We start from the raw sequence: 22,777 nt of genomic DNA, 5'->3' as shown, positions 1-22,777 counted from the left end.
AGTATTAATTAACCTCTGCTAAACCATAGTACAGAGCTGCAAAACGTCAGGTCTCCTCCTTCCTTTGACTTTTCAACTACAGCTGTATTAAAAAGCCCTGAAGTTTCTTGGCAGAGAAGCCATTAAGACCTGTATCTATACCATAACACTAGAATCTTCAGTTTAATTAGTAATATTAATAAAAGTAAAAAGAAGTCCACCAATACTCTTCTTCACTGTGAATCTATAAAGACAACCTAAAATAAATCTCTAAGGTCTAAAGGCTTCTGTCTATATCCAAAGAAGATCTGAACAAACACATGGTTGTGGGCCCATTGCTCTGAGAGAGGGGAGAAGCACAACCTTGATCTGAATCACATCAGAGGGAAGAGGTCAGCACACTTCAGCCACACAAGCATGTGCTATGAAAGTTATCACCTTCTACTGCCATGGAGAAGATAAATGAAAGTACCTCAAGTTATTGCTTCTATTTATTCAGCCAAGTTTTTAGGAAGTTTAAGGAACTTGAGTCACTGAAGGGATAACGAATGGCCCAGAAGCCTGGCTGAGGAATGCAGCACTTTTCATTTTTATGGCATGGGTTCCCACACAGCATGAGAATACCTCCTGTTTGATGAATGTTTAAGGGCTCCACCCAAGCACTTTTGTCTCAGGGCAACTACCACGGTTAACAACTTCCACAGTGACCATAAGCTAGGTGTGAGGACAGAACTATTTTTTCCATATCAGAGAAGCCTCCCTCCAGTTTAAGAGAGGCACGCTTCAGAGCAGTGCATTTACACTGCCGCTATCCACATAGTTATTGTGCCATTAGCATTTTATTGCAGTCTGAAAAGCAGGCAATACACAGATGTGTGCATTACTGCATACTCTACATTAAGAAGAAAACAATCAGACACTGTTTCTCAAAACACGACTATAGAAAAACTTCATTCTCACTATAAGTGGCAGCTGGAATACACAAATATAACACGCATTGCAGTAACAGCACAGAAATATGTTCCTATAAATGAAACTACCTAAATACACTGCTTTTTTTGCATACACATCAACAGTCTAAGATCCAGAACAGATGTTCACACCAACTGTGCAATGAACAAGATGGATTTCTCTGCCTTCTGCCAAGCTAAATAAGCAATTCCATACAAACCTAAATCAGATCAGAAAAAGCTATCTCAATACATACTTCTCAATATCAATCTAGAAGTTAAGGTAGCAAACCTCTTCTCCAAAGCATTCTAACCTTCCTGCTATCATTTTAGATTCACCGCAACACAGCTTTGATGCATCACTAGAGCAGGTGAGGAGAGAGCACTGCTTCTAACAACTTGTTATCTGCAGGAGGTTAAATTGAGCATCTGACTATTATATAATCTTGTTGTAAATCATTTTCAGAAAATCCCCATCAAGTGTTTTCAGAAAATTTCTGTCTTGTACAAATAAAAGCCAGGACAAGCATGCAGTCACCCCACCTATACCCTACCAGAGTGGTAAACAACAGAAAAACCCTTAACATGAACCAATGCCATCCTAACTTAGCTCTCCACTTCAGTTTTCATTATTCCTACCTTCTGCCTCCACTGCTTACAGGGAAGAAAATACTATTATAATGTTTTTTAAGATGTATAACATATCACCGATTAAGACTTCTTCTTTGCATGTATTTGATTGGTTTAACTCAGTTACAGAGTGAGTCAAAGAGACTTCTGATTTTATCCCCTTGATATTGTCACAACGGGATGGTCCCAGTTCCCAGGAAATATATATATGAGACAGGAGCTGAACACGGCAGAAAGACATCCAGAAGTGTGAAGGTTTTTAAATCACATTTTACAATAAATGTTCATGCATTCCTTGGACTAATCCAAAAAGCAAACAGTTTAAAAAAAAAAAAAAAATCTAAGAAGTTTCCTAACACTGACTGAAAACTGCTTGCGAGTTCTGGACGTGACAGCACAGTGCCACGCAGAGAACTAAAGACCCTGAGCTGACAGCCTCCCCTGGATACTGAGTTAAGGCAGCATCTTGGCCAAGAAGAAGAAAACACCAGAACAAAACTTCTTGCAATCTTGCAGTACTGTAACTGAGATCACTTGCAAGAAACTTGCTTTGTCATCTTAAAAATCAAAACACTACCGACATACAAGTCCAATGCAACTTCTGTTTTAAACAGTAATTGTCTTCCTGATTTTGAGCACTTCATCTTTCAGTTCAATGTAACAGTCTTAGTAGCGGCCCATCTGCTTCAGATACTTTAATCATTAAAATTAAAAAAAAAAAAAAAAAAAAAATCACACTTGGTGTTAATCACCTGGAATAAAAATTTCCTTGCTAATATTTGCTAATTAGCAATTAACCTGCCCTTCAGTGCATAAACTGCATCATTAAATTTTCAAACTCTCTTACTCTTGATTTCATTAGTGTATAATTTTTTTTTTTTTAATAAACTTCACTAGGCTTCTAGCCTCAGCCTCTTCAGAGCACGTTCTCTTTACACCGTCTAGAAGGCTCGTGGAGCAGCAAAGCAACTCTTAGTTTTAAATTTGGTGGCTTTGACTCAAGTCTTTGGGTTAGTTACAATAGATTGTTGTTAGCAGCCATGAAGAAAAACTGCAGCAAGTACAGCAAGCTGCATCCAAAGACCATTACTTCAGAAACAAATTTACCAGGAACTTACAAAAGAAAATCTTAAGCTTTCTCACTTACTGACTGAAAAATAACGTACATCAGGAAAAAGACAAGTTTTACAAGGCTATTTTGGTAAAGATTCCTCTGGGACAGAGCCATGAGAAGTAACACATTACAAAAAGTAGCAATACATCTCCTAAAGCCATCCAAAAGCAGCTGACCATGAAGGCAGCCTTCTCATATTATTTAAAGACTAAATTGCAGAAAACAGGATGTAGTGCATGCATCCTCCCCAGGCCATGCCAAAACAAGGAAAGCATACACAGGAACAAACAGAACGAGAGGTAAGCTGCCTCTTGCACCGTTCTCAGTGCACAGATACTCAGGTAGCTAAGATACAGACACTCAGGGAAGAGAAAGAGAACCACATTCAGGCTTTCTTCCTATTTACCGTATTGTTGAACTCTGTGCAGAAAAGTCCAATGGGGTAACATGGGAGCAATTGCTTTCTAAAGGGGTTGAGATGCATGGCTTTGCAGAAGCAAACCCTCTGGAAATCAAAAACAGCTCTGGTTTCCAGTAGTATATCCTGAGACTACAAAGATGCAAATTTGCTCCTGTCCACCCAATGCATTCTGCACACAACCCTGAAGATTTTCTGTCTTCTTGCATCTCTATGAAAAGATGCTACACGAAGATGTATCTACAGGATGTAATTCCTAGAGGTACAAGTTCAAAGAGCAGTTCTATGAATTTGCCTCATGTAATATTAGATTCCATTTGACTGGCTATTTGGTTAGCACTGTGGAAGATAGTCAATATTTTAAAAACTTCATTTCAGGAGTACACTGAGGAAAAAAGAAAATCAGTCTGCAGCGATATTCTGTGATTAACTTTCAATCTATAAAGATGCATTTTACAGTTTGTATGTTAGCTTTGTATATTATCTTTTTTTTCATTTGTATATTAGTTCAGCACAGAACTCGATCCACAACATTTTTCCCTTCCGATAAGGAGAGGGGCTCACAAAAACCTTATGGTGTTTATACCACAAAGGTATATCATAATCATTTTTTCAAGAACTTAGGATGTCAGCATCATTTTTAAATTCCTTGCAGCATATAGGAAGTACAAAATCCTATCAATCTCTAGAAAAATAGCAAAAGAAATTAAGCTAACAGTACTTCTACAGTACTTAATGCTGCTTATAAATGCTGAGACTACAAGCTGCTACAGGCCTTTCATTTAAATAAGTTTATGTTATTCCAGGAAGATATACTCCTGGAAATAATGATACCATCACCTCTATCTATTTTTAGAATTATGTTTTCTATTCCAAGCAACTTCCTACAAAAATACAAAAAATAATGAATCGCAACAGAAAATGCTAATCTTTACTGGATGAGTACAAAGAAGCAGAGAAAAGCCTAACCATCAGATGAATCGGGGAAAATTAAGGGAAAACATCTTTTTGGTTTTATGAAGGGAAAAAAAAAAGAAAAAAAAAATCAAGAGAACATCATGTTTTTATTGCTATAAATAATCCAGACATGAATCAGAAATAATAATAAAAAGAACTACTATGCAGACCAAATGCAGCGTACAGCTGTACTTTCTTCCTATAGCAGCACGATAAGTTTTAAACCACTCTTATTTCCAAATATAAGCAAGTATTAAATATCACCACAATAACACACAGAGTACTTAGGGATCTTTTTAACTACAGCTTTTCTATCAGCAGTGCAAAGGTTTTCTGACATTCAGTTAAATATTTTGAAAGGATCATAAAATTAGTCTTTAATATTTTTGAAAATTCAGAAAACCTGCTACAGAACCATTTTTCTGGTTGCTCTTATAAAACAAGATGTAAAATTCCACCAACCAGCCTTTTAAAATGATTGTCACCTAGGACATAAATAAATTCACATACACAGGGAAAAGATTCTTCTACTGTGTTCAGGTAAATTTGACTTTTCTTGTTATTCTGGATTTCTGAGTTATACAAGTTTTCAATGGGATTTCCTTGAGAATAGGGAAGATGACATTTTGCAGGAGAATTCTTTCAGAAATCAAAACGCTTAAAATAAAACTGAAAAACTTTTTCAAATGAACTTGGAAATCAACACACTGAGCTATAACATTCTGTTAAAACTTTTAATGGAACAGAACAAGCAATAACAGTTGCTGATATTAAGATGGAAGAAAGTTTACCTGCTAAATATAGCAAAGAAAGAGTGGAATGAACAAGGAAATGAGTGGTCAGGCAACAGCTGCTATTAACTACATAAAAAATCCCTGAGACTCAGACTGCTCAGAAAGAGAAGGTGCCATAAGCTGCTTTCCCTCTTAAGAAAAGTTTCTCCTTTAAGCATCTGTACTGTTTTCAGTTACAGACAATATACTCAGTTAAATTAGACCTTTGACAGATGACCCATAACAGCTACCTATGTCTTCTTGCTTGAAATCATACTGATCATACTGCACAAGGCTTCTAATTCTAAGAATATGAACTGTTACCACCCTATAGATCAGGGAAAACAATATGCTATGTTAAAATTCTTTGTTGTTTTTACAGTTGGTTTTCGGTTTTGCTTTTCAAGATCTGGCTGTCAATTTTTTATTTTTTATTTTTTCCACTGAAATGTGAAAAGTTGTCAACTCTATAACTAAAGTCAACTGTGTACATTTCATTCATGGAAGTATTAAGGGTGCACAGGACCAAGTAATTCACCTCCTACTTTCAAAATTTCACATCTAAAGGGCTGCACAAGAGTCTCCCGCAAGCGTCATCTCTGCTGAGTGAATGTTACTAAATGATGCAAGGTATTTCTCTCTCTTCCCATGTTACCCAGAGCATACCACTGTCCAACAACAAAATCTAGCAATCAAGTTAAATAAACAAATACTATTCATAATGAAGGCAATATTTTTGTTTTAAGTGAGATTTGTACATTCTATTGCTTGTTCAGCTTGCAAATATTTTGGCCTGGATCTTTTAAAAGCCTTATGTAAAGCTTTCTAAAAATTGTTACATATTTTTAATTAGACTAATAACTTCAGCAGCACTGACCATGAGAAAGATAGGAGCATACAGGTCTTCAGAAAATAGAGCCTAATAGTAGCAGGAGGTCTGATTTGAAGTTCAAATTACAAGAGTAAAGCTAATGAGCACACATCGGTTGCCTTATCTGATTACAAACAGAGTAACTTACCCTGATTTGTCTTTTTCGTCAGCCTCTGCATTTATGGTAGAATTTTCCATTTCTTTAATCTTTTCCTCTTCTTTATCTTCTAATTTGGTTTCATCTTCAGTTTTGATTACATTCAAGTCCTTTTCTTGGTCAGGCTGCGTATACACTGAATCTGGCAAATTTTTTTTGTTCCCCTAAGACAATAAAACCTTCAGTTAATTTACAAGAAAAAATAAAAATTCAGAGGATTTCAGAAAAACAAAATGCACAAGTTATTGCGAAGGGAAAAAGAAAGCACTAGATTCTAGGGCTCTTTCTAAAACTACAGCATTTCCACTGGTTTTATTTTTGAAATTCTCAATGTAAGTACAACAGTCCTTGGTTGAATCCAGTCTCCTAGGCAGTTTTTGCTACAACAATATTAGCACACAATTCTTAAAACACTTCACAGGATACGTCTGCACTCAGGACGCAGAAACATCAGCACTAATGGTCACTGTGGAGCTTGTAGCAGCAGACAGGCCAAGACTGGTGCCACCTGCATACATCACAGCTAAGTTGCATATTGACTTGAAAAACTACACTGCTTCCAGTGCAAACTGCTGTGCCTTCACTGCTCAGCTTACCACCCTACGTCTCCTTTTCTTAAACCACTGGATCAGTGCTGAATTTTGAAAAGGTAAAAAGATTTGTCTCTCTGGATCGATGAGCTAATTATGCCACTGCATATATCATATCTTTGTAGAACTTAGGAGGGCTTAGTCTTAGTTGTATTTAGTTCAATACAAAATAGGAGTATCAGCACTGAAGGTAGCTGTGAGCATGTATTATCCAGATCACAATAAAGCCGCATGCTAAGTGGTCTCCATTTGACTCGAGAGGGCCCCAAACAGGTAGAAAGTTGCAGCTGCTTCCTACCAAGTCAAAGCCTTTGACATCACGAATCTCTAAGACAGGCACTTAAGAGATAAATATAGCTCAAAACTAACCTACAGCATGTTGTTTGTCTTGTTTTAAATCCGTTACAGAGATTTCAGTCTTAATACAAACTCATTGGTTATCAACACACTGTCTCTATCAACAGGCTATAATATGAACATGAAAATATTTTACCAGAAGAGTGGGCTTATCATTTTCTTTACTTTCATTATCATTCTCAGCTAGCTTTTTTTCTTCTTGTTGTACTGTTGCTACTTCCTCCTGCTTGCGCTCCTCCTTATCCACTTTTATTTCTTTTACATCCTGCTCTGGATCTTCACGCATCTTTAAATCTTTTTCTTTTTCACAGTCTTTACAAGGCTTGCTTGTCACTTTCTCTGGTAATGCCATTTGAAACTCAATATTTGCTGATGTACAGTACTCTTCAAAGCCATAGAGATATCTAAAAAAAAAAAAAAAAGCTTCTGATAAGCAAGTTTTTTGAAGAAAAATCATGCTATCTACCAGAAGCTTAACAGGAGCAATATATTTTAAAGCTTACAAAGACTGTACTACAACCAAATGTATAGAACTTATGTATATTTCCACCACTACCACAAGATCTCTACTTATTTTAGTGCTGTTTTAGCATAAACTGCATTGCTTATTACTTACTTTTTGTATGCACATTTAACATTATATCCTGCAGCTGAATTCAATACAGGGATTCCAAGATCTTGATAAACTTGCTTCCACACTGCTCCACTTTCAATCTGTTAAAGCAAATGTAATGATGGTTGCTGAATTAACTCACTGACATAGAAGACCAAGCTGTGTCTACAATTTCATACAATAGTATTTAATTCTCTCTACAAAATCTCTATTTATCATACACTGTACTTCCACTGTAACACAAACTGTAGCTTAGTGTAACTACTTGTAGTAATTTAGCCTTTCTGCACTTCAGTAAGCCAAGCTGGCCTTTCTCTCCAGGTGGTAATAAAGGAAAAAACAAATACAAAGATCAGTATAGTTAAAATAATTCTTGAAATATCACATCTAGAATTTTAATTAAATTGGAAAGAAAAACACTCATTCCAAGTATTAACAATACTACATCCCTGCAGTACTGCATCAGATAAACTAAGACTGGTAGCTACTGTATATCTTTAACACACTCTTCAGTGTCAAAGCTTTGTGACAGTGTGACATGCTCATTTCTCACCATCTGTGAAGGTAAAGCAGATCTACTGCGATACTAAGTACAAGATCCTCCCTTGTATAGTAGAAAGGCCGCACAGCACAAACCAACCTCCTCAGCTGACAGGCTAGATTTATGAGAAGTAGCTCGAAGCAGTAACAGAATCTGCTTGACCAAGAATTCCCTATGCATCAACTACTGCACTAAGACCAATTCCAGTCAGCACGTTCCTCTATATATTGCCCAGAATAGATAGGGGTTAAGTGTCTCACAACCAACTTGAACTTACGGTTACCTGCCTTTGGGATTTTACCGAGCAGCAACACTTTTCACTTCAGGGTAACAATTTTATCACAGACCTTTCTTGAAATCTCACAGAATCACACATGCTGGCTCATTTTATACAACAATAATAACACAGTGAGTAGACAACTGATTTAAAATATAACTAGTTCCTGGTAGAATACAATTTTAATATCTGGAGCTGCTACACAAGATTTTTTCTTTATTCCTACATAAGGAAAAACGTCATCCCCAGACTTTACAGATCAGTAATACTCACATTATCAAATCCTCCAAGCTTATGTACAAGTCTGAATAATTTGAACAGATTCAAATTTCTATATCCTAGTACAGGTCGTTTGTTAATAGGAGTTCCTGTAAAGATAGACAGTTATTAAGGTGTTTTGAAATATCTTTTTGAGAGCAACATGAAATCCACTCCACATATGCTACTACACTGTTAAATAGTATGGTAAATTTTCTGACCATCTCGTGCATCTACTGTTTATTTTTTGTCAAAACTAAAACTCACGAGTTTTAATAAGCCATTCTGCCTATATAGTTCAGTAATATAAATAAATTCATATATTTGCATTATTCCATATATTACTGAGTATGCACAAACGATGCAACTTCTCTTGCTTCTTATATATTCACTTCTATTTCACCCACTGAAAAAGCTGCCTCTAAAAGAACCAGCCTTGTCCTGCTGAGGGCCAGAATTAACAGACAGACTCATCTCCTAAGAGGACGGGAAGCCTGCAGCAAGGAATGCAATCTCACTGTTTCAAAAAATAAACTGTACAGTATTACTAGTTCACAGACTCAGGTCTTTGAAGTATTGCTAAGCAATACCTCTAAATCTAACAAGTCAAACATGGAAATGTATACCTCTGTCTTCCATGAACTTGTATAATTGCTGAAGGAAGTTCTCCCTTTCTTCAGGAAAAGGCTCTATTTCCTCCTGTTAAAAACAAAAAAAAGCACAAACATTTCACCCTTAAGAGTTACAGGCCATCAATAAGAAAATCACTTAGGTTCAAAAGTTTAAGTTTGTTTTTACTGTAGTCAGGAACAAGAAACTATACAAAGAATAACATTGGCCTCAGTGCTATGCCACATTGAGTTTTACGTAGCACACTTTATCAACATACATAAGACAGTAATTGTAATGACACATCTGAAACTGGATTTTTGATGAATCACTGTCATAGATATCATAAATACCATCAATAATTTTGTTCCTTTACACAAAGTCTGGGAGATACCAGTATTAATGCTCAAGGGATATCAGATCTCTATTTCCTCTGCAGTTAATCAATTTCTTAATGCTTGGATGTACTGTGCAACTTTCAGGAATGAAGTAGAAGATAAAATCGTGCTTGCACTTTCTCAGAAGTTCTAATCCACAGCACTGACAAACCACAGCCAATGACACCGCATGCTACTGCCATGAGGTACCAGCTGAATGCGTGCGTAGTGAGCAGGATCAATCCCAGAACTGAAATAACAATGGACATTTTGGATATTCAGTTCATTGCACTAATAAATCCTTGTATTAGATTTACTTAAATTAATAAACAGTGGGGTTTCCAAACAAAGCACTGGGGTTTAATTTCATTAGAAAATGTCACTTGCGACAACCGGTTGTAATAAAATATTAAGCCTATAATCAGAATTCTTAGAAATGGATGACTAAGCTACTTCAAAACAATATGCTGAAGAGAAGTTAGTTTTCTACATTCCTTTTTCTCTGCTACCTGGAAAGCTTCTAAAATTAACTAATAAACTCTAAAACTTTTTTGTGTGTGGATCTCCATTCCATGTTTTTTTCATCCTTCAACACCCTCCTTTTGCTAAGCATTAAAGCCTCAAAAACACACTGCATTTAAAGTCAGACCAAGGCAGTTCAGAAATCAGTAGAAATAGAATACAATATTAAACATGACAAAAAAAGAAACAAAAACTGTGGCTGAAAATCAGGTTAAGGAAAGCTGTAGCAGGGTTTTTTTTGCTGTATACTTCCCCTTCTCCATTAAACACAGTTGGAAAATGTACTAAAGCAAACCAGCACAAAAAAAAATTAAGAACTATTTGCACTGTGCTGAAACTGTTAACGTTTAAGCATATTTAATAACAGAAGTACAACGAAAAGTACTTCATGAAGTACTACAAATGAAGTACTCCAGTCAAAGCCACTGCAAAGGCAATACAAGATGAAAGTCTCTGTGAGGGACATGAGAGGATAAGCATCTATCCACTACCTAGTACACCAGCAAAACTCAGTGCAGGCTACTTTGATGAGCAAGGAGGACAGGTTACAACCTCACAAGGTAGGGCCAGAAGGAGTTGGGAGTATATAGTAATCCTCCATTGGTATGAGGAGCGATGCTGCAGCCCTGCAGTAGTACAGACACATACATGTAGATAAATGCTTGGTTAAGAAAGTTAACACTGCTACCATCAAACTTGAATATGACCACAAATGCTCCAATTGGAATGTATTAAGATTTGTTGTTCTTTGGTTTTGGGGTGAGGGGTACACAGTACTGAGGCAGAGATGTGGATTTTTTTTTTTTTTTTTTTTTCTTTTTCTTTTCCTTCTCATCATGTCACACATGACAGGTACTAGTATAGGACTTTTACTAGTACGCACTGGAACATGGTGAAGAGATCAAGGACACCTATTCTTGTTTTTTTTTTTCCTCCATTCCTCACCAACAAGAGACTACCTACCATAAGAAAGTGGTCTCACGGAGTATTTAAGGTATGGAAGATGAGGAAGGAGAAAGCTTTTAACCCAACAAAACTTTCAAGATGCAAAACGTCTGTTAGGGGAACTAAAATAAAGGTGATGAGTAGGCTGAACATAACACTGCTGCTCTTTCCTCCCTGTAAGACGTAAATGTTTGAAAAGTACTTATATTTCAAACGTAGTAATGCAAAGAGGTGTCAAAATGCCAAGCGAATATTCCTTATTAATATTCCCAATAAAGCCTTCTAAGAAAGTGTGCTAAGTGGGAAGCTTAAGACCTTGTGTGCCTCTGAAAAGACTTCTTTCTCAGAGTCTTTACAAAAATCAATACATGCTACATATTCTGTTAACTGTTAATATTCTCTAAAACATTCATGGAATCTCTTCAATAATCGCTGAGTACACAACAGGGTTTCCTAGATAACGGATTAAGGCAGACATACCATATTCTGTCATCTCTGCTTATTTCCAAGTTAGTTAACCACAGCACTAAGCAGGTTGCTCTGTAGCCTCTAATTTGTCTATGTCACTAAGGTAAAAGAAATTAGCTTATGTGATGATATCGAAATCTAGAAAAAAGCAACATGCTTCAAAGCAACAAATAAAATTCACACAGTACTTTAATCCAGAAGCAAAGCGAGAATCCTTGTCAATCCTTTTGGCTACCATCAGATTCAGAAGAGGACAGGAAAGCACTTTCCATTCCTTCATTTACAAAGCAGAAAAAGAGGGCAACACATCCTGGAAAGAGCTAGAATTATCTGCAGGTGGTGCTCTGTAAAGAACAAGCCCAGAGGTCCTACTGAAGAAAAGATGTTTCTTGGTAGTTGGGAGTACTGAAACTGTCTCTCCAAAGGCAAAAGCTACAAGGTCAAATATTTACAAACAGCATAGCTAAAGATGGCAAATATTTCCACCTAAAATAAGTAGCGATGGAATGACTGCTATAAAATGACTATATGTTACACTGCAGAGGTAAAAATCTTCTTGCTCATCACATCCATGGCTAGACATAAACCTGCTCTGGAAAAAAATCAAGAATTGTACTGAGTCCATGGAAGTACACTTTGTTTCTCAATGTATCAGAGCACGTATTGGACTACACAATTTAGATCAGAGCTGCCTAATCTCCTGCAAGTGTGGAAAAGTGGCAAAGATTTTCTCGCACTTTTGAATCCTCCCTAAAATAAAAAAATGAATAAAAGAGAGAGCCTCATCCTCTGGTATGCCAGAACTACAATTTTGAAGGATTATGTAGTCAGTAAAAGACCATAACAACCATTTATCTATCACGCTCTTTAAATTTCCACTATGGATGGAAATTTCAGCTTACTGCATTACTGTCAGCAGCATAACAAATCAGAGAAACAGATCTTGAAAATACATGCCAAGTGAAAGATTCAAAAAGCCTCTCTTCCAGCTTCACAGCCAGCTAGATAAAGCTCTTTCCACTAATTTTCTTCTTTCCTCATAATTTTTTTTTTTCTGGACCAAAAGTTGGGAGGGAATAACAGAATTAGAAAACCAAGCATGAGGCAGGGTTCCATATTTCCAGTACAAAAGAGAGAACAAAGGTGAAAGAGGAGTGCACAGACTCCATGCTTTGATTGAAAGTTCTTCTGCTTCTTCACATCAGGGTAGCCAGAGAAATAGCTTTGTAGTACAGCAATTCTTCAGTAGAACAGGATAAAAGAAAGGTACAACAACTCACATTTCTTGGTAGTTATTCAAGAGTCTCAAAATCTCTTTTCTTTTCACTACTAGAAAACCAGTAGATTCTGCTTTCTGTAGTTAAAAGTGAGCAGTGAAAGATCAATGGAAGCTACTTGAAGTTTCTGCTTTATAAAAGAATCTATAGTTATGGGCCGGACAGTAATTTGAGAGCATGAAACTGAGAGAGGAGGACAGGGCGACAAACATACAGGGGAGAAAGAGACAAAACAGGACCATACGAGCCTACTTTGGCTTATTTTTTCAAAAGTGACAAGAACACAGGTCAGGAACAATAGCTCAGAGATGCTGCCTCAGGTGAAGCTGCTGTATAGAAGATAACAAGTTTCCCTAGGCCTTGAAACATGTGCTAAGCAACATATTTACTGAGGTAGTAGTTCTACAATCAGTAGAAAAGCTTACCATCACTTGTGTGTGCAGTTATTTACATGGACCTTACATGGACCTTACTACACTGCCATAAAGGAAAACTACGGCCTTCTGCACAACACAACACACTCACCAGCAACATTATTACAGAAAGACAATGCATTATTTGGAAGGAGAGTGATCAAAGAAGTGGAAACCCAACTGGGCCATGACTGACATTTGCTCTAAGAAACGTGATGATCTGCTCTGGTGAAAAAACTCCTCTGCCTTTCAATACTGAAACAGAATTGTGCAAAGAAAACAGGTGTTTTCAAAGCAAAGAGAAAGTTCATAGAAACATAGAACGCCTCGGTTCGGAAGGGACTACAAAGATCACCTAGCTGCAACCTCTCTGCCACAGGCAATGTTGTCAACCACTAAGATACTAAGAATATATCTTCTACACATGCAAAGTCTTGGTAGAACACCAAGATATGCTTTTAATGATTTCACATACTCAAAAGCAACAGTTTCACCAAAGAATAGGATGCTCGTAAAGTTGAACAAGTGTTTTGACACCTCAGAAACTTCTGAGGATAACATCAGACAGTGATATTTACAGTGCATGCATGTTTCCTATTCATAAAGAGAGAAACAGGGTTTAAAACCCTCCAGAAAGATTTTGAACAGATTTATCATTCATGTATTCTTTGAATCAACCAATTGCTTCCTCCAAGGGAACCTAGAAGAAGCTCCAGGAAAAGGCATACGCCTGCAGAGAAATGCTTTACTCTTTCGCTGAGAATGGCTGTAAGGTAGTAGATAGATGAAAAGAAAAGAAAGAATTCTATAAATGTTAGTGCTGAACTCTGAAATTAAACTCAGCACTTGAGCAGATTATATGTGCATTTTGAAGGTTTGTTTTAAAGTAATAAAAACACACTGCATATCCTTCATCAGGATATGCATTTAGGTGTTTTTAAAACATGTACCTTTCCAGATGGAAGACGGTTTAACCTTTAACAGGTAGTGGGCAAGTTCCATTTAGAAATATGCATAAGTAAAGGGAACCTTTCTTTCTCTTAGTAAAAGCAATATGCATGAGAGCACACACCAGTATCTACCCCTTCTTCACTCTGCTCAGTTTCTCACAAGGTACTGTAACTCTTCTGTGGCTGCATTAAGATCAGCATGGGAAAGATTCTAAAAGCAGAATCTGAGTTTTACTTTTTTTTTTTTTTTTTTTTTTTTTTTTTTTTTAAGTTTCACTGACACAGGCCACTGACTGCACTTTTTTTTGCTTAGTGATTCAAAGATAACTGTTAGACTTCCATGTTGATATTTTCACATTAATCTTTGTTAAACAGAGATTTTAAAATCTGAGAAGCCAAACTGTTGCCTGTATTAAGATGCTATATGCTGTCAAATAATAACAATTCCTAACTAAATATTAGTCTTGATAACATCAGTTGTGTATCCAAGCTACTTGCATAGTAACTTCACTTGCCTCTTCCTCACTGCTGTTATCCTCTTTTTCTTTTTCATCTTCCTCTTCCTCTTCAGCTTCACTGCTGGAGCTGTCTTCTTTCAATTCTGTTTTCCAGTTACTAGGAACAGTTTTATTTTTACGGAATTCAAGAGCTTGGTCAAAAGCTGGAAGAGGACCAGAATTAGGACCAGAATTTGTTAGCAGTGCAGGAAGGATCAATTTCACCAAATGTTTTAATCAAAAAAAGTAGCTGAGGGGAAGCAAAGACTGCTAATTAACTATTCCACCCCAACTTCATAGAACTTCAACTAATTCCCTGTGTTGTCCATCTTTACTCACCTTACCCAGCCATACTAGCCTCATCTTCTCCATACATCAAATTATTCAAAGCTATTATTAGGATGATGAATATATTTGAGAGAATCCCTCCACTAATGAGTTTACACTGCAATTTATGCACATTAAACAAAGAGGAAAAGGAGGAGGAAATATTTACAATCCCATTTTAGAAGTTAAATCACACAAGCTTCAGCTTTCAAACAAATTCACAATTCCAGGTTCTTGTGTGCATAAAAGTAACACCCTCAGACCTATCAGGAGTACTGTGATAAAAATAACTCTATTAAGGTCTAACACAAAGGCCAAATAGTAAATAACCTACAAAACTAACAAGCACTGTACAATTACATCCTTTGTTTGACACATCTACATTTAATACAGGATGCTTTTTATTGTTTGAAGAAAACCATTCCTACAGGTTTTCAGCAGTATTTAGCCTCAAGATATATAGGATCTTTTCCTCTAACAGTTATAGCATTTTTACGACATGAATCAATCCATCACAAAGTTGGTACAACTGGCATAAAATAAATGGATGCACACATTTTCTCATTAAAAGCTATTTTTACCTTGTTTTAACAGAGCATCAGGCTTTGGTGAAGTTTCACTAATTTCCCGAACATCTTTTCTTGGCACAGAAACACTGGATAATTTAAGAAGCATCCAAGAATTATTATTAAAAGTATATATTATAAGGATTTCAAAGATAAATTAACACTATAAAACAGAGCTGATCACTAAGATCATAACTATTACTAACAATACAAAAGCAGAATATGAAGGATACCTGAACAATTCCACTGTGTAACAGTCTGGTATGGTATTAACCAGTTAGTGGACTAAAATAAAAACTTCTACATAAATGTAGTTACAGCACATAATCTATTCACTACGTATTGAAGAAAACTTTCTGCTAAAATACATTTTCTCAAATCTGCCTAGTATATATTTCCTTAGAGAAAAACCTAACATTAGCTTAGCAAGTAACTACTCACTCACAAACACCTCCCCCACATGAAACCTAAATTAATATTAACATACAAAATACTTCAAATTAAAATACAAAGCACTTTTTAATTTCTGCTGTGGCTAGATTCAAAGAAGCTGATCTGAACAGCAGCTTGGACTGTGGAGACGGAGAGGTTGGGGGTGAAGCATGTATACACACACTTGCCTGCACACACTTAAACGTGTTTCTCCAGTGTTGTGCGCTGAATGCATGAATAACTGCCAAATGGCACCAGAAAGCAATAGCCTAGACTTACTAAGTAACTAAACTACAGTTAAATCATTAAGTGTGTCACTGTCTTTTCTGCAAAAGCATTCTGTTAAAACAAGCTAAGCAAAATAAATAGCTGGAGCTTTTAAAACTAAAACCAGGAAAAGAGAATACTATTAACATACATCAAACTTCCTTCCTTACTGTCATGAGCTGAACACAAAGTTCTCTGTTCTACTATGAACCCCCTACAAACTGGTTTTCTAGGTTTCACTATTTTCCTTCCTCCCTTGAATAGCATCACAGCTCTTTTTGGAGAACGCTAACACGCAGCTGTAGTCTATACTGAGACAAACGTACACCTTTTACCTCAAAAAAAAAAAACAAAAAAAAAGCTGTGCACATATTTATATTCCACAAACACATCCATCTTCTAATGACATGTAATGACATGTAAGCACATGGCCATGTCTCTGAAAAGCAGTGCTCTGCTCCAATCAGAGCAAGAAAAAAAGAATGCTTTATTTGCCACAGTTGTAACAATTATTAAGAAAGTTGAGGGCTAATTTTACCACTATGTAGCCTATTTACAGTTTTCTAAACACGAGAAAAATGTTCGCAGAAACTTTCTGAACTGTTATTAGTATTGTATTCACTGTATCTCACACTATGATTCGCTTGACTGGTACACATGCTATTAATTATCAGTCTCTACGTTCTTACTTACAATTTGCCATCCTTAAAAGAACGAACGAGAATATTGTCTTTTTTCACTGCAATATCATCACTGCAGTCTGGACAGACCACCTGCAAAGATATTACAAATGCAAAATTTAGAGAGAAAAAGAGAGTAACAAGATAGTAATAGTATTTACCAATGGTTCTCAAAAAATTTTCGGGTTCATTTCTCTCCAGCAACACTGCAATGAAAGGAACTGAGATCCCTCAAAACACAAGAGCAAGATCTCTCAAAACTTCGCTCACCTGGAATTACTGAATATAGAGATCCATGCTTGCTGCCTGGAGGAAACTAGCTGCTGCCACCAGAGAAAGGTCAAAAAAAACCTTCTGACAAACACTAAGTACCTGTCACGTCACTACAGTAGATTCTACTCCTCATCCTAAAAAGGCTCATCTCTCAACAGACACTGCCATCAGGGATCTCTTCTGAACACGCCCAGAAATTGCGAAGATGTTATAACTCACAGTTTCAGAGGAGAAAAAGAAACAACCAAACAAACCCCTGCTCACACAATTTTATAAAGAATCATAGAATCTGTTGAGTTGTAAGGGATCTTTAACAGCCATATGGGCCAACTGCCTGGCAATGAAATGAACTAACCTACAGCTAGGTCAGGTTGCACAGGGCCCCATGCAGCCTGACCCTGAATGTCTCAATAAGCTACCTACTAGGAGATAAAAATGTCTGATGTACAAGGGTTATGATAGGCTCTTTAATTCAAGAAATAAATTTAAGTCTAGCCTAACACTGAGATACCACCTTCAGCTTATTGCAATTTTAAAAGCTATCTGAATCTTTTAAGTTAGTATAAAAGTCATTAATTTACAAAGTTGAGGACTTTGATAACACATACATTATTCATTGATGTTCCACACCTACAGAACAGGAAAGCAGCCCTTTCCATCCTTTCCATTTTTCTCTCAAAACTTGAATTGCTCCCAGAAAGTTAAGAAAACTCTGGTTGATACGAAGCCCCAAGGAGCAGCAAATGACTGCAACTCTAATTTAGTCCTGGTAAACTCCTCTTCTCTTAGAGCAGTTGCTTACAGTCCTACTTTGTGTTTGATAGAAAAAGATGCTGTACGTCATACGGTTGTCTCTCTCATTACGTAGGCTGTCAGCTATGTAGTTCTAGAAGTTGAAGTGAAAACTCCAATTGCATTGTTTATCATACAGCACAGGTTAAACAGGCTGCTCAAGAGAAGTAAAACTTGGCAGTGCAAGTCCCCAAATTCCATGTGTTTCACAATCTCCAAAGAAAGTACTATACAAAAACTGAAACTTCCTACTTAAAATGCAGTCTGAGATACAGTTTGCAGGAACGCATCAGTATCTACGAAAATAAACCAATAATCATTCCCCATTTAAAACAGACAATCTCCGAGCTCTTTAAAGATTGAAAAGTTGGCCTGACTTCAGCTACTGATTTTCTAGCAGCCTCAAGATTGTAGCAGTCACAAATCCATTCACAGTTTAGAGAACAGCTTACCACAATCTCATCTAGTGCCTTACACACAATGGCATCATCTCAATTTTCCCTGAATCAAGTCTTGTTGATTTCCTTGCAAAACAAACTCCATTGTATTTATAGAAGGATGAGGGAGATGATCCTATGTAAGCCCAGTTTTCTGAAAATGCTGTGAAAAGATTTCCTAACTGTAACTTCCAAAAGCCTTTAAGCACACATTCTAACCAAGTAATACTATAAAGCTTACCGAGCACACTACCTAACAGGAAGTGCAACTGCCAGACATTTTTGTTTATTTTAAATAGAATTAGTCACTGCTCTCAAAAAAACAAGAAGCAAACAAACAAACAAACCAAACCACCAAACAAAAAAAACGCAGGTAGGATTAAGCCAATGCAATCAGCCACTGAGTCCTTAAAACAATTAAAAACAAAAAACAAAAACATAGACCTCTACAGTTCAGACCTTTATAAATTACAACCCACCTGGCTGTAGCCAAAGCAATCCCATTACTAATCTCAACTGTTCTCTGCTGTAAAGGTTTAGACTGATCTCTGACCTTCTCTCATAATCAACTTGCTCGATGTCCTCCATTTGTTTAAACACAAACTGTATTTGTATACAGCATCATTAATAAAAAAGTGAAAGTGAAGCATTTTGGAGATGCATACTCCTCAGCATCTGAGGCCTGCATTTTCAGTTCATTATTCACATAATTAGTCAGCCACGCTATGCAGTTTAAGCAAAACTGCTCAGAAACAAAATAAAATTACTTCATTGATAAAGTACAAGTAATCCCTTAAAATATAAAAGAACAGAATATCACAGCTATAGGAAGAGGAAGAAGCTATTTAGGCAGTAAATCTATTTTTTGATATAACCTTTAAGTTTAAATACAATACCATATTTATTTGCAGAACTGTAAAACTGATTACTGAAGTAACAGTTCAACTAGGACAAAATACTTCAGAGTAAACAAACTCCACCCTCCAACTTGATCCCTCTGCTGCTTCTCATTTACTCACTTTCCACATAGAACAAGCTATGCCAACCCCCAAATGAAAGCTAAAGAAATAAGAACATGGATTTTTTATATACCTTGGAAGAACGAGCAACAGAGCTTCGTTAATTCTTAAGATCAAATCCACAGCTATCCTAATTATCCATTCCACCCCATCCAAGCAAAATAGCTACCAGAGTCTAGAATGGAAACTGTTGTCAATTATGTGGATCATCACAAGGCCTAACAGCAGCATGAAAAAAAAGCAGGCCAGCAAACTGACCCGTTCACAAAATATAACTGCAGCACAGTTATCAACAGCAGGTAGGCGGTACTGTACCAAATTTGACGACAGCTTTCAATAAAGAAACAGCTCAGTTTTCCTTTCTGCTACTGAAAAGTTCTCTTAAAGCTATCTTTCATCAGCAGGGTTACCTCCTTGCCGCTTATACTGCCCTCTCTGTTGCTGTAGAAGAGACTGCAATGACTCATCCTCTCCCACCAACTCTTTCAAAACAAATCCTTCTGGAAAGCCTCTGGACCGCATGACAAGACAGGAGGTGATGTCTAGAAAGTTGCAACTGAGAGATACTGCACACACTACCAAGAGTATGATGTCAAAACAGCATTGTTTCAAAGGCTGAGGAAGTCGTCTTGAAATTCAGTAAAATCACTGTCAGCAAAGCCAAGGAGAAATGATTCAAGCATTTCAAATTAGTGAAGGACAAATTTAAAAATTTTCCAAATATGTAAGTCCATCCACATGCAATTCCTAGACTAAGAGAGATATATTTTGTTAGAAGTTTGTCTTTAAACCAAAATAAAGGAAAATTAATTAGATTTGTAGTAAAAAACTACAGCGTTACTTTAAACTAAATTTATTGACAATTCTCTACCACAGGCTAGAAATTAAAAGTATTTGCTTTTATTATCAAATGCCTTTATACTGGAACTAGAAAAACTCATGCCTACTTAATTACTAAGCTTTCTCTTTGCACTTGTAACGATTCTCTCCCCCGATACTGCAACTTCAGAAAAATGATATACAACAGCACAGGTTGAAAGCCTTCCAGTATTAGTTTGGTAGTAATACTAATCACTGCCAAGCTGGAAATAGGTCAGTGAGCGCTGACTGTTTGGAAAACTGAAGCCGTGTTAGCAGTGAGTTTGTGTAAATAAAAGTATTTACACATACAGTCTTTCCTATGAATACTATAGCATTCACATTTTAAGAAATGTATCAAGTTCTACTAACAACGTAGATCTACTAAAAAGGAAACAAAACAAAAACCACCTCTCTGTTGCCTAGCAACACATGGAACTTTAAAAAATTAAAGATAAAATTCTTACCAAGGCTGGAAACCACAGAGTTTTCTTTTTATCCACACTGAAGCAATCAACACACACAACTTTTCCTAGTAACTCATCACTCTGTTTCCTATCATCTTCATCTTCATCGCTGGAAGAGGATGAAGATTCTTCTTCAGGACTGAACAATAGAAAAAGACTTAAAACTCAACCACTCAAATCTCTAGCCTACTACAGTTACAAGTGATACAAAGCTCATTGTCAAAAATAGCATAAATAATAGCAACTTGAACTGAAGTTGAGTAATTTAAAATAATAATGAATAACATTATTTTATGTCCTCATAAATAATTATATTTATAAATAAAAAAATACAGTTACAAATCCATTACAAACTCAGAAATGCATATGTACAAGTAATACCTGCCAGGAAAAAACAAACAAACAAACAACACAGAAGAACAATAAGAACAATACACATCCACATGGAAGAATAGAAATGCATGGTCAGAATGTTCAAAATCTTAATTTTGCCCCAATGAAACACTATTCAAAAATACAGTGGCAGTTGTTGTTTTGAATCAACTTTAATTTAAACTGATTAATCTCTCCATGGTTTTACTGTAACAGCCATAGTCTACAAGCCTGCTGTCGTCTTCCATACAGAACAGAAAGCTATTTTAAGAGAACAAATCTCCAAATCTCTGAAGAAACGTCAGCTACAAAGATAAACAGCAAAGAAAAAAAAAAAAGTCTATCCCAAAATAGCTTTTTAAATAATCTTCACTGATACATTTCAATAGCTGTTTCAATTTCATACAGAACAAAGTGCAGGAACATAAGTAGATGAGCAAAGGTGCAAATGAATTTTGATTATCAAAAGGTCTCAGGTCATTGTTTTGGCTGTTCCAGGATGAAGTTATAGCTGGTTTTAACCATATGGAGACTTGAAATGTAAGAAACAGCTCCAAATAAAATTAAGTGCAACCAGTTAAAAGATATATATGTATATATATATTCAGCATTAGTAGCTATATATACACACATATTATTGTTTTTCTATTATTCAACATTACATTTTTTGACTACTCACTTTGAAAGTTAAAATATAAGCATGTTCAATAAGCATTCAATGCAGAATATAAAAGCTATCTTCCATTTTTCCCATAACTGTTTCTGTGCACAAAGCTCAGCATTAACAGAAGACTCGTTTTTAGTTAGCATTTGCTTTTTTTATAGTCTAAGCTTAACTACCATGTTTTGTTTTCTCTACTCCATTTCACATTAGTTGCAGCATTGATAAAAGCATTATTTCTCCCCAAAACCTTTTTTTTCTTTTTTGTTTAATTAATGATTTCTTTTAAAATGCAGTATGGAATTCTTTCAGAATGCTTCCCGGGGTTTCAGAAATTCTTGTGGGAAGAGAATAAAGTCAAGGACAAGAGAAAGCCAGGGCTGTCTTGGAGAGATCACAATCTAGCTGAGCTTACCGTCATCTGTACAATTTGTCTTTTTACCCAGTTCAGTCAGTATGAACCATAAGATAAAAATAAGTGTGCTCTTTCTGCCATAACAACATCCTGTACAATTAGGGAAAAAGAGGAGAAAACAACACCAAGGAGGCTGCAGTCATGTTTGCTGTGGTATGTGTCAGCTTGTCTTTTTCCTTCACTACATTACAATAGTAAAAAAAAAAAAAAACAACAACAAAAACCCCACCAAACTACATGAATAAATATGGGGCAATATTTAGTATCAGTTATTACGAAGAAGCCAAAGCATGAAGGGATAGTTCAAGCATTTTAACTCCTTCCCCACCTTTGCCATTACTGCCTCAAAACTTAAAAAGAAGAAAGAATAAAAAAAAAGTATTTCCTAAGTTTGTTTCAAGTTCCCAACTACTACAAATTCTAGCACCCAGGAAATCAAGTCACTACTCTTAACCTTTATTTTTCTATCAGTAAGGTCTGCTGCAAATCATAATACTGTTCTATTCCTAAAAGCTCTTCAGAGACCCCGTAAATAGGAGACCAAAAGACTACACGAGGTTTCCAGTGCTTTCTACAAACACTTCAGATCAGCTAAACAAAGACTGTTATAATGGTTTTAGCTCAAGTTCAGTAGACTGTCAAAGCCCACATGTCAATACCCGCAACCA

General features: G+C 36.3%; 1 protein-coding gene across 4 annotated transcripts in view; it reads right to left on the bottom strand.

The window, feature by feature from the left end:
- The window catches only part of ARID4B (AT-rich interaction domain 4B), an 85,889-nt gene that overhangs the window by 20,952 nt on the left and 42,160 nt on the right, over window positions 1-22,777 (bottom strand). For 3 of the 4 annotated variants that reach the window (XM_085219697.1, XM_085219701.1, XM_085219698.1), the window contains exons 8-16: window positions 20,662-20,800; window positions 16,829-16,908; window positions 15,452-15,525; window positions 14,562-14,707; window positions 9,112-9,184; window positions 8,501-8,595; window positions 7,413-7,510; window positions 6,933-7,200; window positions 5,841-6,013 (exon numbers count right to left, since the gene is read on the bottom strand). In XM_085219697.1, coding sequence (XP_085075823.1) covers window positions 5,841-6,013; window positions 6,933-7,200; window positions 7,413-7,510; window positions 8,501-8,595; window positions 9,112-9,184; window positions 14,562-14,707; window positions 15,452-15,525; window positions 16,829-16,908; window positions 20,662-20,800 — 1,146 coding nt within the window. The remainder of the gene's footprint in view (window positions 1-5,840; window positions 6,014-6,932; window positions 7,201-7,412; window positions 7,511-8,500; window positions 8,596-9,111; window positions 9,185-14,561; window positions 14,708-15,451; window positions 15,526-16,828; window positions 16,909-20,661; window positions 20,801-22,777) is intronic. The other variant, XM_085219699.1, reaches the window with a different exon arrangement.

The sequence above is a fragment of the Meleagris gallopavo genome, chromosome 2 (genome assembly GCF_905368555.1).
Source record: "Meleagris gallopavo chromosome 2, MGAL_WU_HG_1.1, whole genome shotgun sequence".
Taxonomy (NCBI): Eukaryota; Metazoa; Chordata; class Aves; order Galliformes; family Phasianidae; genus Meleagris; species Meleagris gallopavo.
The sequence above is the reverse complement of the archived record's forward strand: the minus strand, read 5'-3'. Positions and strand labels throughout refer to the sequence as shown.